The sequence below is a fragment of the Hesperophylax consimilis genome, chromosome 18, assembly GCF_061612785.1.
Source record: "Hesperophylax consimilis isolate HC1 chromosome 18, BYU_Hcon_1.0, whole genome shotgun sequence".
Lineage (NCBI taxonomy): Eukaryota > Metazoa > Arthropoda > Insecta > Trichoptera > Limnephilidae > Hesperophylax > Hesperophylax consimilis.
The window spans coordinates 8,547,537-8,564,548 of NC_142853.1; the positions used below are offsets into that span (position 1 = coordinate 8,547,537).

At 33.5% G+C, this 17,012-nt stretch overlaps 1 protein-coding gene across 2 annotated transcripts in view; it reads left to right on the forward strand.

The window, feature by feature from the left end:
• Rh50 (Rhesus blood group-associated glycoprotein Rh50) overlaps nt 1–16,404 on the forward strand; it is a 37,304-nt gene extending 20,900 nt beyond the window's left edge. For both annotated transcript variants that reach the window (XM_089642276.1, XM_089642277.1), the window contains exons 4-9: nt 1,493–1,635; nt 4,112–4,262; nt 6,550–6,851; nt 8,004–8,177; nt 12,361–12,487; nt 15,297–16,404. In XM_089642276.1, coding sequence (XP_089498402.1) covers nt 1,493–1,635; nt 4,112–4,262; nt 6,550–6,851; nt 8,004–8,177; nt 12,361–12,487; nt 15,297–15,490 — 1,091 coding nt within the window. In that variant the 3' untranslated portion in view covers nt 15,491–16,404. The remainder of the gene's footprint in view (nt 1–1,492; nt 1,636–4,111; nt 4,263–6,549; nt 6,852–8,003; nt 8,178–12,360; nt 12,488–15,296) is intronic.
• The last annotated feature ends 608 nt before the right edge of the window (nt 16,405–17,012 follow it).

The window sequence follows — 17,012 nt, forward strand, 5'->3', positions numbered from 1 at the left end:
TCCAAGCAGGTCGGTTACAAGTTACAAGACAGTACCTACCATATTATTGTAACAATTCTATATCAACGTCCCAATATCACACTCCTATGCGACGGATTCAACAGCTAGGAAACAAATGCTACGATGTTGTTGATATATTTAGTACATCAATTTCAATATATAAGCATACCCTATTGAAGTTTTTTTCCTCAAGTAGTAGAATATTTTAATAAAGGTATTTTATTTGATTTGACTAACACATAATAATTTTGTCAACTGAAACAGAAAAAAATATTTTGGATTTTTTATGTTTTGTGCCTGCATGTTGTGTAGATCAAGTTGAGTGATATTTTGACTTTATATTTATTTTTCTGCATTTGTTTTAAATAGTGGTTTCCTGCACTATTTTCATGTATAATTTCGTAAATATTTTTTATATATATATGTATGTAAAAGCCTTAATAGGCGTGAAATAAATAAATAAATAAAAGAGTTATTATGCCGTGTTGCGCTTTCTCTTTTTTTAGCCAACATTTCGGACTCTGATGCTGTCTAAAATGTTGTCATTATTTCAATTTAACACTCCTCAATAAAAATCCCGCAAAACCCGCGAGATCTCGCGGATTACCAATCCTGGTGGATTCGTACCAATATATTTTTTATTTTTTTTTATTTAATATATATAAGTGAGTACAGGATATAATATGAGTACATAAAAATATATTTACATTACAAAATATATTTATGTTCGGAATCTCACCAATGAAGAAACTGGTTCTTGAGAGAGTTACACTTATTATAAGAAAAATAGAATATAATTATGCTATAAGTAAGTATATATATATATATATATATATATATATATATATGATAGGAACAATATATAAAGAGACAAAATCTAAATACAGTGGAGATGAGTATAGACTGATAAATAATAATATAATAAATAATAATAATTTAGTTAATTATTTCTGAAAGAGTAACTTCAGTTTTAGTTGAGGTATGTTAATATCCTTTAATTTCTTTATTTCAATCGTAAGGTTGTTGAAATACTTTAATCCTAAATATTTATAGTTATTTTGCATTTGTTTGGTATTAAATTTTGGAATTTTGATATTGTATTGATATCTTTTAGATAAGTGGGTTTCAAATTTTTTGATTATATTATCTTTATAAATTTAGATAATTGCATTTTTCTTGAATATATCTTCTACTCGGGGCACCCCGAAATCTGTAAATAGCGTTTCTGTTGGATACGTGAAGGGTTTCTTGAGTATTACTTTGAGGATAAGCTTCTGGACCACTTTGATCGGGGTTAGAATCTTATTGTATGACCCCCCCATCCAATAATTCCGTATTGAATTAACGACTGTGTTAGTGCGTAGTGTACTCTTTTTAGGTTATTTCTTTTTAAATATTTCTTAATATTATGAATATGTATGCACACTTTCTGATACGCTTAACCAATTCACAGATATGTCTTTTTATCTGAAACATTATCTGCTTATCTTAGGTGCTGACGTCGCAGCCGCCAGTGTCCTGATCTCCATGGGAGCGGTGCTGGGACAAACCACTTTCTTGCAGCTCATTATCATGGGGATAGTCGAGATCATTATCTTCGCAGCCAATGAGTACTTGTTGGTTGACGTTTTCGAGGTACAGTGATATTTGTCATGTTTATATAAAATCATAAATTCAATAATTGGCAGCCCTGAACGATTATAATTGATTTCTTTCCATATACCTTACAAACCAACATCGAGCCAATATCTAACGTATTATTGCTAGAACTACAAACACGGAATCACAAGCAATCATTAAAAAATATAAAGAGGACTCAGTTGAATCTATATCGGCAAACAGATCAACAAAACTATCTTATTATTTATTGTACTAGTCTTAATCTATTATTTTTCCACCTTCCATCGTAGAGTATTTTGGTTTTGTGATGTTATGTTCATTTAGATGTTATTTGTGTTAAAAAAAATAAACATGTAAAAGCCATTCTGGGCGTGAAATTCTACATAAATAAATTAATAATTTTAATTATTCGAGATATGATAAGTTTGAATTTTTATATTCATTAACTTGTAAATAAAAATTATGGCCTGGGAAATCTTGCGAAATAAAAATTTGAATGTTTCCCCGAGCATGAAAGACATTACTTATATTGCTGATTAGTTTATGATTTTTTTTAATTTCAATAACCATGAAAAATTAATCCAATATCCATATACAAGTAAAATTTATTTGTTAATTTTCCAATTTTATTTATGACTGACTGGTTTTAGAGCAACCACTTCTTTCCAGACAAATATTAATTATTTTCTATTTATGTAAAGAGGAATGTCTGTGGCGGGCGGGCGGGTGGCGTGGAGTTGATTTGTATACAAATCTACAGATTTGTTTCGATATTGATGAAATTTTGAACACTTGACCTTCAAAGCAAGTGGAAGGTCATTGTCTATATCTGATTTCGGATAACTCTACGAAAAGCTTAAGGGCAACGCCGGGGACTTCGGCAAGAAGACGATAAATGAGTAATTTACACAAAAAGGTATCTTATTCATTCTTATTTTTGAATAACCGTTTGGTTATTCACCTGGTCAGATTGATTCATCCAACTTATTACATAGATATTCTACATGTATTTTTTTTTCGATTTTTGTTATGCGACAAGAGCGCCCCTGTCTGTACAGTGTACAATGTAAAGACGGGGAAACTATATCACCACCCGGTTGGGAAGCGTTATGAGGCGGGTTAAGGAAAGGGCTGTATGAAGGAGTTTATTAAGGAGAAGCTTAGTTCTAAATCACTATTTTGATTAATCTTTATAACGAATTGGTGTACATTATGAATACCAAAAAATGTACTTTAGATAAATTGAAGGTTTTCCTATCGTTAATAGTAGAATATAGTAGAATACAAATAAAAAATAACTTACTCAATAAAATATATAAATTATTATTTTTCGGAATAACTTATTGAGTAAAACCTCAAATTATAATATTTAAATATTGAAGACAATATTAGTGATTCTTAAACGCAAATCTGAAACAGAAAAATCAGAAAAGGAAACGGTCACATCTGGGACTCGAACCCAGGACCCTTGTCTTTCCGGGACAGTGCTCTACCGACTGAGCTAATGGGACCCTATTCCTCTCGGTCCCAGATGTGACCGTTTCCTTTTCTGATTTTTCTGTTTCAGATTTGCGTTTAAGAATCACTAATATTGTCTTCAATATTTAAAATATATAAATGTAAACTACTAAAAAGTTTTTTTTAACAGAAATGTATGAACGCATAAAGCAAACAAAAAATACAGTACTATAGCTAAGATTATCTGTGACAGTTTCACTTGATTAACTTTTTTATTTCTTTTAAAATTATTTACAAAATAAATAAAAACCACTTTTGTGCTTGAAATCGAACGTTTCTAGACTCCTTTTGTCAAGTGATTTTAATGCCAATTACCTACAATATACGGTATACCAAGTATACACATTTTTGGCTAGTAGCTTCCTCTTAATGCGGATTTTCAGAAGGAAGAAAAACATATGAACGTAGATCGTTCCATATACTAGCCGAATTACTCAAAAATGGGTTGAAGTTCCGCTCGTGTCTGTCGAGTTTCATACACGTGCACAAGAGATCAATACTGAGCAGGCTCCATTTAAATACCTGTAGAATAGACTCAACACGCCCATATTGCGTTTTCAATGCAAATTTGTTTGTTAACAATGAAATGTCAATCAGACGGACCGCACTCCCTTGCACTGAATCAAGTAGGTTTATTAAGGACGGGTTGTTTCGGAAAATTTGAACAATTCATCAAATTTCAACGTTCATTTTCGGGTTCTGTGAAAGATTTATTCAAGTTCTGTTTTTATATCATTGTAGGCTAGTTACTTGACAAAACTGAAATAAAAACAGAACTTGAAAAAGTCTTTCACAGAACTTGAAAATGAACGTTGAAATTTGATGAATTGTTCAGATTCTCCGAAACAACCCGTCCTAAGTATTTTGGTGGCTTCCAATTAGATCATACTTAGCTTCGACTAACTATTAATATAAATTTAGTTCAGTAATTATACTCACTATACTCATATTCAAAACGTTATTAATTTTTCAGATAACGGATGTTGGAGGTTCTATTGTCGTGCACACCTTCGGAGCTTACTTTGGCCTGGCAGTTAGCTTCATGCTCAGGCCAAAGGCCACGGAATGCTCTACGAATGAACTCGAGGGATCGAGCTATACCTCGGACATATTTGCGATGATCGGTAATATTAATGATTATTTCGAAAGCATGTACAATTTATGTCAACTTTACGCCACTGCGTAAAGAGAGAAACGAATGACGACATCACTAATGAGATGTATGGTAAAAAGTTGGGTATTCAAGCGTTAGATGGCACTAGTCAGAAAGCTTACTCCAGAGTCCGACAGATGTCGCTAGAGTGTAGCAATTGCCTGTGGGGTATCATTGTCAGACTTCGAGCTTCTAGAAACAGAGAATTTCCAACCCTTGGGTAATGAACAGTGCAGCTAAATTCAGAGTTATTTATTGTAACGTAAATACACGCAATTATTGTAAAGAACCTTTTACTTTATTAAGAGTTCCCAACACACTAAATCTGCAAGTAAAGGCAGAGATATAACACTAATTAAGGTCTAGTCTTTAAACATTGCGTAATCCCTCAGGCCTCGACCAAATTTACTACTTTATCAAATATTCCCACATAACATTCAATTTCAAATAGATTCCCTAATTTTAAACGTATAAATAATGTTTTTTAAAGCAGATTTACGAATCATTCTGGTTTTAATATTTCCAATCAATTCAATTTCTATTTACAATTTGGGAGGCGAGAAAACCATTTTTTCCGCCTCCACCATAGGTCATCCCAAGTGATTCGCTACGTTTAATGATTTAGCAGGGTTGCCCGGGTTCATCGGGGGTGGTGTGTTTAGAATGCGGCTGTCCACCACCTGCGTGGCCTTCCAGATCGGGAGAGGCTGGTTTGGGGAGACCCTTTGGCCTCTCCAACTGGTATCCATTGGGAGGCATATATTCATTCGTCTGTCACCCCTCTGATCCCTAGAATCGTACCCATCCCTCATAACTGTTTTCCTTCCCAGAACTTCCTCATCTTCCTTTCCTTAAAGAGACCCTCCATATAGCATCCCCAATAAAAACGTTGTTTCATGGAATTATGTCATTTTTTTCGGGTGCGTGTACGTTTAACTTTCAAACACAAAGGGTGGTGTTCTAAAAATAATGCAAAATGCGATAGCATGACTTTTATGAGTTCTTGTCAGGCTGGGAGAGATATCTCCGAAAAAAACTTAATTCAATTCACATTACCTACTTTGAAAATCCCCAAGCCCAAAATCGTCACTGAAGATAAATAAAAACTTCCACATAGAGTTACAAAAAAAGTTTATTTTAAAATTCGTCTTATGGAGTACAAGGCATTGAACGATCTTGTACCATCATACAAGGCGATCCAATACCAAGTAATGCAAAATCAGGTGTTTTTGGTTTGAAATTTTGATTGGTTAGAAATAATACAGATGTTTTAATTAAACACTGCGCGTAGAATACATATTGGTCTTTGAAAAAATCGAGTATTTTTTATATAAGTCTTTTTATAAGCCCAGAAAAAATCTATGAGGCCAATGAAAACTGTTTTAAAGTTCAAAATCTCCTACTTACGAACCCACTTTTGGTTATGATTTTATTGTATAATGTGGAAAATTAAGTTATTTATAAAATGATCGGAAAAAATTAAATATTTATGCCTGAACATCCACAAAATAAAATAAAAAGCACTTTTTCACCATGTTGTTTTTTGCTAAATCAAAACAGGCGGGGGGTGTAAAGCGGGAATTTAAACCTTATCGCCATCTATGTAAGGGGTGTTATTGAAAGCGGCTCGCTTTAAAATATTACACGACGTAGTGCATCGCCAACTGATCTTTACGTGCGGGTCAATATTACTTAGAGGCAATTCACGCTTAGGGCTCAAGTATCGGGGCTCCACAGAAGCAGAGTAAATCTGGCTTCCAAGAAGCTGGGTGTCTTGTACAGAGCTAGCGGATAGTTCAATACTTCAATAGTGACCAGCTGCTAACCCTGTATGAATCACAATTAAAAATTGAATTAAAAAATTCTACTCGATTCTGTGCAAATGATTGGCATTGCACATTTCTAATGCACAGACGCAATGTAGACATGCTGCGTCTGTTCTACAGGTATTTCAATGAAGCCTGCTCAAAGAGCTAACAGCATTGATCCCTTGTAAACAGTCGCACGTACGTGAAACTCGATCGACACGAGCGGAACACCCGTTCACAGTTGACATTGGCTTCATGGGAACGTATAAGTCGGCTAGTATATGGAACGAGCTACAGGCCTCTTTAAGACCCGCATTAATACTACCTTTAGTCCCGCCTCATAACGCTGCCCAAACCGGTGGCGTATAGACTCTTGTTGTGTCACATAAAAAAAGGGATGTATCAGTAAACGACGCTATACATATAAATAAGAATTTTTTTTATTGCTAGGTACCCTCTTCCTGTGGGTATTCTGGCCTTCATTCAACGGTGGTCTTGTAAGCGGCGACGAACAATACAGGGCGGTCATCAACACTTACCTGTCTCTGGCAGCCTGCACAGTGGCGGCCTTCGCAATCTCCTCGCTGGTCAGCCACGAGAGGAAGTTCGACATGGTGCACGTGCAGAACTCCACGTTGGCCGGCGGGGTGGCCGTGGGGTCGGTAGCCAATCTGATGCTGCATCCCTTTGGGGCTATGCTGGTGGGGGTGGCAGCAGGGACGCTGTCGGTCCTGGGGTATAGGTACCTCACCGTGAGTTAAAATTATTAATTGATTCGCCTGTCTTAAGCCCCAGCATACCCAATTTCTACCAATGTATAACAAGTTTCTCATTAACTCTTAACATTACATTAAATTTTCAAGTTTCAAAAAAATATATATTTTTGAAGAGATGTTATGCCGAAACGTTATACTATATGAAATTCCATTGATAGAAAAAAATCACAAAGTAAGTTCCGAAAATTATTAAAAACACGTTTTGTTCTGTTATTTAATATCTTATATGGATGAAAAAATTCACAGTGTATCTTTAAATGCAACTTAAGTATTTTCTTGAGATTTTTGCTTTGAAAAGAGTCGTGTTTTATTAAATATTTTCACTATTTGCGCTTAATAAGTATCGTTTTTGAATATTAGCGCGCTCCCTCTAACATTGGTATTTACATATCTCACTATCAAGAGTCTCAGACGGAGAAAAATGAATATTGCTGATTTATTAATAATCTCTTCAAATTATTCGTAATCCGGTAAAGAACGTGATTGTAGGTTTCCTGATAAACTTTTAGTAAAATACGAATGTATTACCACGATGTCGGAACACTTATCTAACTAACAAATCCTAATGTTTTCGAATTTCGTCATTATATATTATCAAGGCAATCCTATATATTATGATATCAGTAATCGGCTTGCAATCGGGTTTACCAATAAATTGAAGAGATTCTAGCAATACCTACTCATTTTTCCCCGAGTAAAAGGCATACAAGTCGCTTGGCAAACAGAGTCTAGAAATGGTTTATTTAAACGCAAAGTGTTTTCTCTGTAAATAATTTCGTAAGAAAGACAAAAAGTTGATTAAATAAAATGTCACAAAAATCTTACCCATAAAATTATTATTTTTAAACAGTTGTTTCTTATATGTGTTTATAATTGTTTTCATTAAAACATTTTACATGTTTTAGTTAATAATTTTAAGAGTTTGATTTGATTCAGTGTCCCGATTGATTTTGACTAAAGAGGGATAAACAACCAATCCTTTATGCTTGTATAAATAGTGTTCGATTATTATTAGTGTTAAGGTTAGGAAGCTTTTTAAAAATAAATTAGTAATAATATAACCTGGCAATCTTCAACATTTTCCACGTCCTGAATTTATTTCACTTGTTTGTTTTGTTCTAATTTCAGCCTCGTCTGACGTCGGCCCTCCGCTTGCACGACACGTGCGGCGTGCACAACTTGCACGGGATGCCTGGCGTGCTGTCGGGTCTGCTGGCGGCAATCCTCGCCCTACTGGCCAACGAGAACATCTACAAGGACTCGCTCTACACCATCTTTCCGGCTATGAAAATAGATTTTGATGTAAGCTATTTTATTCAAAATTCAAAAATTCAAAAATTGAAAAAGCAAAAAAATATTTATTGTACAAAAAGAGTACAAAGGGTATAGCTTATAGGTTACATCCTATTTCTTCCAGATAACCCAACAAATACACATTATATTACATAACCCAACAATTACATGTTAACAAATGCATGTAAATAAAAAAATTAAAAAAAACAGAGGTATTTAATTTATGTAAGGTATTCATTTAAGGTGTAGTGACATTTGTTTAAAAGAAATGTTTTTAGTGTTGATTTAAATTTAAGTATGTTGGTTATTTGTTTGATGCTACGTGGATGGTTGTTATATACTTTAATGGCCATGTAGTGTGGTCCTTTTTGAAAAATAGTTTTGTTTGCTTTTGGGATTAATAAGTTTTCTGTGAACCTTGTAGCGTGTTTATGTGTTGAGTTTTTTTGTGGGAACTTTTCATAGCATTTATATAGCGCAGTTTAGTGTCATTTCACTTCAAGTGCGCTTTACTATAAGAAATTTAAAAACGGTAATGTAGAATTAGTTGTCATGCTCTTTAAATTATTCCTACAGTGCGCTTTGTTTATCCAAAGCGATGACAAAACCAATAATAGCGGGACACGACAAAATAAGAACATTCAAACTAAAACAGGACGCAGTTTGTGCTAAAAAATGAGAATCTTCTGAGCAGACATTTAAAAAAAAGGTACAATAAGAAGGCAACCGAAACCAAACAATTACAGGAAGTTTGAGAAAATGGCTTATCATAAAATATCGAAAAGAAGTTAAGATTTATGAATGGTAGGATTTTTTAAATAATTTTAGTTTTAAAGCCCGTTTAAATTCAGCAAAATTCTGGATATTTGTAAGAGCTGTCGGGAAGTTTATTCCAGATGAGCGGGCCTGTTACACGAAAAGAGCAATCATAGTAAACAGCTCAATTTGACCTAGAAAGTTCGATTAGACGATTACTAACATCTATATCTGCTGAGCTTGGAGTAAGCTGTCTATTGCGTTGACGTTTGTCGTTTTGACGTTTCATTTGATATCGATCATTTCAGCAGATTGTGATTGTTGTACAGTACGATAGAAAAGAAGTAAAAATTCGACGGGCACCGTTCTTTAACATTTTTTTTAACATTATTTCTGGCTTTCACCCTTCAAGGGTGTTCTTGGCCATCATTTAAAATTATTGAGAAATGAAAGGTGAATTTAAATATTAATTTTATTTAAATGGGCAAATTTTAAAATTATAATGAAAATTGGAGTCGAGTTCAGACTTAGAAGAGATGAGATGTTGAATGGAGGGGAGGCAATTTTAGATAAGGCTTGATAGAAGAGAGGATATTTGTTTAGAGAGGGACAACCAAAAAATATGTGATCTAAAGTTCCCACTTCTAGACCACAGAATGTACAATCTGAGGAGTCAACCACGTGAATTTTAAAAAGATGGTAAGGAACAAAACAATGTCCGATCCTCATTCGAATGAGTGGAGAAATTTCTTTTTTGGAAAAATGAGGGAATTGCTGAAACCACGGTTTTGATGGAATAGTCCTTTGTATTGAGGCATAGCAGGCTCCCTTGGATTGACTAGCAATGTGCCAATACTCCGACCAAACATTGCGGGATCTATCTTTGAAGATGGAAAAAATGTCAGATAGGGGAATGTGGTTTACGAGGGTAACAACAGGGTTGGACGCTCCTTGTTTTACCAAGGCATCCGCAATATCATTACCCATGATACCAACATGTCCAGGAATCCAAATCAGAGTTACAGTTTTACCAGAGCTTTGAATGGAGGCTATCATCTCTCGAATAAGGCATACAAAGTGATCATCAGGATGAAGAAGAGGACTGGATTTAAGTTTTTGGAGGGAACTGAGAGAGTCAGAGAGAACGAGGGAATGTTCGAAATTATTTTTGATTATATATTTGAGAGATTCTATTATTGCAATGCACTCGGCTGAAAATATTGAAAATTGGTTTGAAATTGAATGAAATATTCTGTCATTAGAATTATTGTGGTAAACGTTAATACCTTTACCACAGTTAGGAGAGTCGGGAGATTTGGATCCATCAGTAAATAAAAGAGAAAAGTTGGGCCATTTAGATGAAATAATGTCATTGAAAATATTATTGACAGTTCGGGCCGGGAGATTGGAATGACTTTTAAGGATTCCGATCCCTTCAAATATTGTTGGGGATAGGGTGACGTGACTATATTTTAATTTGTATAAGGGAAGTAGATCATTTTGGATGATGTGAAGCTCTGAGAGAGACTTAAAATTTTTACAGGTGTCAGGAAGAGGTTTAGTTGAAGCTCTGATTGTAGATGAATGGGTTGAGTCAATGAACAACGAGATGCTGGGGATAACCTGATGACATTTAGAATTTAAACATTTAAGAACAAATTTGTCAGCAAATAGTTGACGCCTTAAATAAAGAGGAGGATCAGAACATTCTACTTGAAGGGAATTGATGGGTGACGATTGCATCGCTCCAGTTATAATTCGCAAAGATTTAGATTGAATTTTGTCTAATTTATCAAGTGCATTTTTTGAGGCAGTACTAAAAAGTGGGCAGGCATAATCGAGATGGCTTCGAATAAGTGCGTTGTAAAGCAACTTAATGCAAGTAGGGTGAGCTCCCCACCAAACGCCAGATAATGATCTGATGATATTTAATTTTTTTTCGCATTTAGTAACTAAATTATTAATATGGGAAGACCATCTAAGTTTCCTATCAAATGTTACTCCCAAAAATTTTACTTCAGAAGCGTTGGGGATTGGAGAATTTTTAAATAAAATTTGAACGGGGGGGTTTTTATGGCGGTTTGAGGGGCACCGTTCTATACACTTAAAACTTCCTTGAAGTATATCTCTTTGGTAGTGTGATAGATTGCCGTAGGAATATGATCCATAGAAAACGCTTTCGATGTACATGTTTTATTTTATTTTTTATTAATCTTTTCATTCAGATGTCAATAGATTTGTTCACACCGCCATCTAATGAAAGCTTACACAACGTAACAACGAATTACGACACTTTTTTCCTGTAAAAAATCTGTAAAATCGACCCAACATAATATTAGTGGGAGGTAAGTTAAAATTTGTGGTTGTATGTATTTTTGGATGAGAAGTCTGAAAAAAAATTGGTTCAAATTCATTCACAAAATCTCTACAACAGCGCCACCTTTCAAGCTAGAACCAACCATAAACATTAACAAAATTTCATTGAAATCGGTTGGGCGGTTTCGGAGATTAGCGTATACGAACAAATTTAAATATTAAGATTTGTAAAAGTTCCTTACCAAAAAGTGTAACAAAATATAAAATTTTTGAAACTTACGCGAACTTTTTTTTACCTGATTTGAAATATTATGTAGTTAAGTTAGTTACGTATCCAGCAATTTGCGCACCATTGTAAAAATAATTAGTAATTCGTACCTACAGACAAACTTTGACAAATATTTTTCAAATGCTAAATGCTGTGTCAGAGAATTGTTTCAATTTTTTTGGGAGCGTTTATGTTAAATAAAGTGTCGAATTCTGTCTTTCTAACACTATTTAAATAATATTTTTCCAATCCCCCGTATATGCGCGCAATATAACACGCAATTTAACAATATCGATATTCTTAATAATACTCTTGTGAAATACCGAAACGAAGTCAAGCGTACGACCACAAATGTTTATTAAATTAATGCACAGTTATAGAAAAGGTACAACATGAGCATCTCCTGTCCCCATCCCATCTTCCTCTGCCTCTTGCCCTTTCCTATTCCTTCTTCCTTCTAATATATTTATATGATTTTTTTTTCTTTTTTGTTAATTTCATTTTCATTTTCAGTTAATGGTTATAACCAATTACAATTTTGTATTATATCATATTAACCAACATTAGCATAAGAAACTATTTTGGCTTACCTCATATTTAACCTCTTGTATAACTCATCCTATATAAAATTGCTGTTTGTTTCTCACAATAAATAATTAAATAATACAAAATAAGTTAGGATAACTTGTATGAGACCGTATCAGGCTGGGGGATATATCTCCCAAAAAGGCTTTATGGTTGTTTGTTGGCTGTGAAATATATCTCCCGAAATTGCCCAATTCCCAAATCATGTTTATTTTAATTCTGCCAATTTATCAATAGTAAAATTTTAATAAATTGTTACCGTTTCAGTCTGTGATCGCCGCCTCTGCGAACAGTACCGTACCGACAGGCAGGACCAGCGGATACCAAGCACTCTACCAACTGCTAGGGCTTGGAGTCACTCTGGTCGTAGCTATCGTTACAGGAGCATTGACAGGTGAAAATCTTAAATATCTGTGCGCCAGAAGTGCCTATTGGCCACGAAAAATTCTTCTTAATCCGAACAATCTTTCTTTTGATGGAATTATGCATTGTAAAAAATGTTCGTATATATTAAAATAAAGGTATGATTAGAGATTTTCACGGCTAAGAGTATTATGATTTATTTTTGGGATAATATGCCGTGTTGGAATACCTCTATCATTAGCCAACTTTTCGTTATTACAGTATAATTTAAATGATTTTTTGTGTTCAGTTTTGGTGAAGCCGTCAATTATTGGATACCAAGGTCCTTCAAATTTTAACAATTATGTATATATATATTCTGGGTCTTCTCAGGACTTCAGGAACAAATCCAAAGTAATGGCTGGTTTCAATTAAATGCTAAGTGATTGCCAATTTTTCAGGTTGGCTGAGTTTACATGCTCGAAAGTGTTCTGATATCCTTTTGATAAAATAAATGTTATTCGATTCTCTATTGGAATTCTCGCTTTTCGCGTCGTAAAAAGCAGCCATCCCAACGCGCCTAGCGCGCAATTGGTGTAGTTTGTTTTGTGTTTTCTTTTTTTTTTATTGTGAAGAATACTTATTGAGCTTTAGAGATAATATTATATAATAAGGCTTCAAGAATATGTTCGTATTTCGTAGTTATTTAAAAAAATATATAACATGAGGGAGAAAAACGCTGACAAAAAAATGCTGACGACATTTTCATAGTGTATCGATAGCCCACGTTTTTCATGTTTGAAGTTGTCATCAGTGTTATGATTGTATTTTTCTAAATATATCTATGAGTTTGATAATAACCCAATAGGCAATGTCTTGCGTTGGCCATCCGCTGGTTTTTTGGATTCGAAGGATCATTTCTTTCAAGACGACTCTTTCTGGCACGTTCCTCAGGAGAGCGATCCTGTATTTCTTCTATCTTCTGTAACAAGAAACTTTCACCAACAGTTTGTACCAAATAACATTATAATGCATTTATGGCATAGAAGTCACGTAGTCACGCTATGTTAGAAATTATTTCCTATCTGGGAAGTAATTTTTACGAAATTTTTTTTTGTTAATTTCGCTTTTCTCTTATGTTTTAAATCCAACAAACTTTAGCAATCATCACGACATCCAAAGTAGTATTTAATAAGATAGTATAAAAGTCTTTTAAAATAATTAAAGTTTTTGACAGACTGTGAATTTCTCATCTAGGTAGGTACTAAAAAGAAACTGCAATTACAATTCACCTAACCACCTTTTATAAACCAACAGAAAACCGGCAAGCATTTTCTAACCACTGGCCTAAATATATTTGTTTTATTATTTCGCCATTGAATACGATATCACCATTCTACAAGTACATCTTAACTAGCATTAATGTGTAGATTCCTCACCCTTCGTAAACATACTTCCCAAATTCACAAACTCATTCTATTTTTATATCGCAGTATTTTTGCACTCTCTCTCTCTCTCTCTTTCTTTACCTAGGACTAACGTACGTTAAGTAAAAAATTAAATTATATTATATAAATAATAAAAAAAATCATTCCACATAAGTTAATTCAAACATCCTAGATACAAGATACTGTAGATATAGATATTTCGTACTGTTAGAAATAAGTACCGCATCATCAGAACAATCAATAAAAAAAATTAAAAGAATTCACGTGCATTGTCATTATCAAACAACTGTACTTTGCGTACGTACGAAGCCATCTAGAGTTTGCGTAAACAGTATGGTCTCCAGTTTATTCTATACATATAAACAAAATTGAATCAATTCAGAAAAAAAACATAAAATACATTTCGTACAAATTCCACACATCGATTAATTAATTATCTGGATAAAACTGGATTTTTTTCAAAATTGATTCATTCGTGCTATGTTGCCATATAAAATCGTAAGTAACATTACTGACTGGTCCGATTTATTAAACATAATTAATTGATTGAAAGTACCTTCGACCTTTTTTTTAATGAAAAACACTTTAAATTTAATTCAAACCAAAATGCTCGCCTTATGAACTATGTTCAACATATAATAATATTCTATCTGGTGAAGATATCTTCAATTGTAACGAAAATAAATATAAAATCTCTATTAAGAATGTATTCACGTCTACAATTTTTTTTTTTAACTGAAACTATTTAATATAATTATTTAACAAAAACGGCAAGAAGAAAAAATGTTAAATTATCATTTTTTAGTAAATAGCTACTAAAACGCATTTTTTCCATTTTCTGGAACTGATATACTTACTTCCCCTTAGTATAAAATCTAATTGATACAAAGTTTTTTTTAATGATAAACTATTGTTTATAAGACAATAATGTTTTTGCACAAATGATAACAATTTATTATAAGTCACTTGAAATATCCATTTAAATTGAAAATATCTCACCAACAAATGTAGATATAATATGTCTCGACGCCATCTAGTGGGAAATTTAGCACTAACAAAGCCTTTCCTATGAAATGAAGTTCATTGTTTACAGATGAAAAAAAATAATAAGCAGTAATTGTTGATTGAGGTACTAGTACATATTGAATTATTTTGCGTGTTGGAAATAAGCCGACGTAGCTCAGTGGTCTCAGAGCACCTAACCGGACATCAGAAGGTGCGGATTCAATTCCCGTAGGCAGCATTTATTTTTACTCGGGAGATATTTTCAATTTGTATGGATATTTCAAGCGACTAATTATTGCTTAATAAATTGATACAAAGTGTCTTTAATATAAAATATGTATATTAAGCGTGTTTCTGTTTTCTGCGTACATATAACGAAGGTCAATTAATGTTTGCGTATGTTTTCAGGATTCTTCATCAGGACGCCCTTAGTGGGATCACTGACGGAAAGCCAGAAGTATGATGATGGGCATTCCTGGGAGCTTCCCACAACCTTCAAGTCCTCCCACGACGATCTCCGTAAACCCTCCAACGACACGCCCAAGGACTTTAGCCACACAAATCAGTCCTTTGAGCCTGACATACAAATGGACAACTACTGAAACGTATTTAGCCCCAAATTTCAAATGGTGGCAGAATTCAGCAAATCAGCTCACTGTGCACTGAGATAAATGACTATTGCTAATTTATTAAGAATCTCTTCAAATTATTGGTAAAAACGCGATTGAAGGCCTCACGAATGAATTAAAAGCTTTGATGATCAACTTTTAGTAAATTATGAATATATCATCTTGATGTCGGAACACGCGTTCATGAAAATCTGAATATTTTTCCATTCTTGAAAAGTAGGAAAAAACCCTGAAAATTTAAGAAATAAAATAATTTCGAAATTTAAAAAAAATGTATGGAATAAATTTTCTCCTTATTTTTTATGCATAATTTACAGTCACCATAAAGTCCACGTCCTGGATTTACAAAAAATAGCAGGAGGTAGTAATAATTAAAGAATTTTACGTAATCCTTTGAAAGCATAAGAGCACAAAGTTATTCTCACAATTGTACCGCTATTTTGTCTTTTTGTAACAATATATTTGCAGGTAATGGGTAAATGTGAATTGTTATCATTAGGTTTCGAAGTTAAGGCGATGCACTACGTCGTGTAATATTTTAAATTGAGCCACTATCAATAACAACCCTTACGTAGATGGCGATAAGGTTTAAATTCCCGCTTAACACCATCCGCCTGTTTTGATTTATGCAAGAAAAAAATCTGGCCAAAAAGTGCCTTTTATTTTATTTTGTGGATGTTCAGGCATTAATATTTAATTTTTTTCGATCATTTTATAAATAACTTAATTTGCCACATTATACAATTAAATCCTAACCGAAAATTTGTTCGTAAGTAGGAGATTTTGAATTTTCAAGCAGTTTTCATAGGTCTTTACACTATTTTTTTCTGGGCTTATAAAAACACTTATCTAAAAAAATCTCAATTATTTCAAAGGCCAAGATGTATTCTACTAGGCGACCAAATTTTCAAACCAAAAACACATGATTTTGCATTACTACGTATGGCATCGCCTTAAATAGTTAGAATACTTACTAGCAGTGGCTGCTGGTGACTGCTGTTGTGTTAAAGGACTAAAATTTATGACAAATGTCTTTATTTTATTTAAGATTTTTTTAAAATTATTGAAAATTTGCACATTTATTGAAATAACTTTTGAAGGTTAAATCCGTCACTGTAATATATCATTAAAGAAGAAGATAATACTAATGAATCTAAATGAAAGATGAAATAGAAAAATAAAAAGTTAACGGTCTTAACTGGGAATTGACATAGAATAATTATATCCCAATGACTGAGTGGTTAGAGACGTTGTCCCGGTAAGACCCGGTAAGAGATCCTGGGTTCGATTCTCAGGTGAGACCCTTACTTTTTTAATTCGTCTTGTTTCTGTTTCGTTTTGATTTATTAGTATTATTTTCTTCAATGTATAATTTTTATTTAGATATTTCAGAATTTGATCTGGTGCTGCAAATACTTAACCGGAAATATTTATGCAAAAATCTTGCGTTCCTGCTTTAAATGCATTCTCTGGTAATAGATTAACATTCAGATGA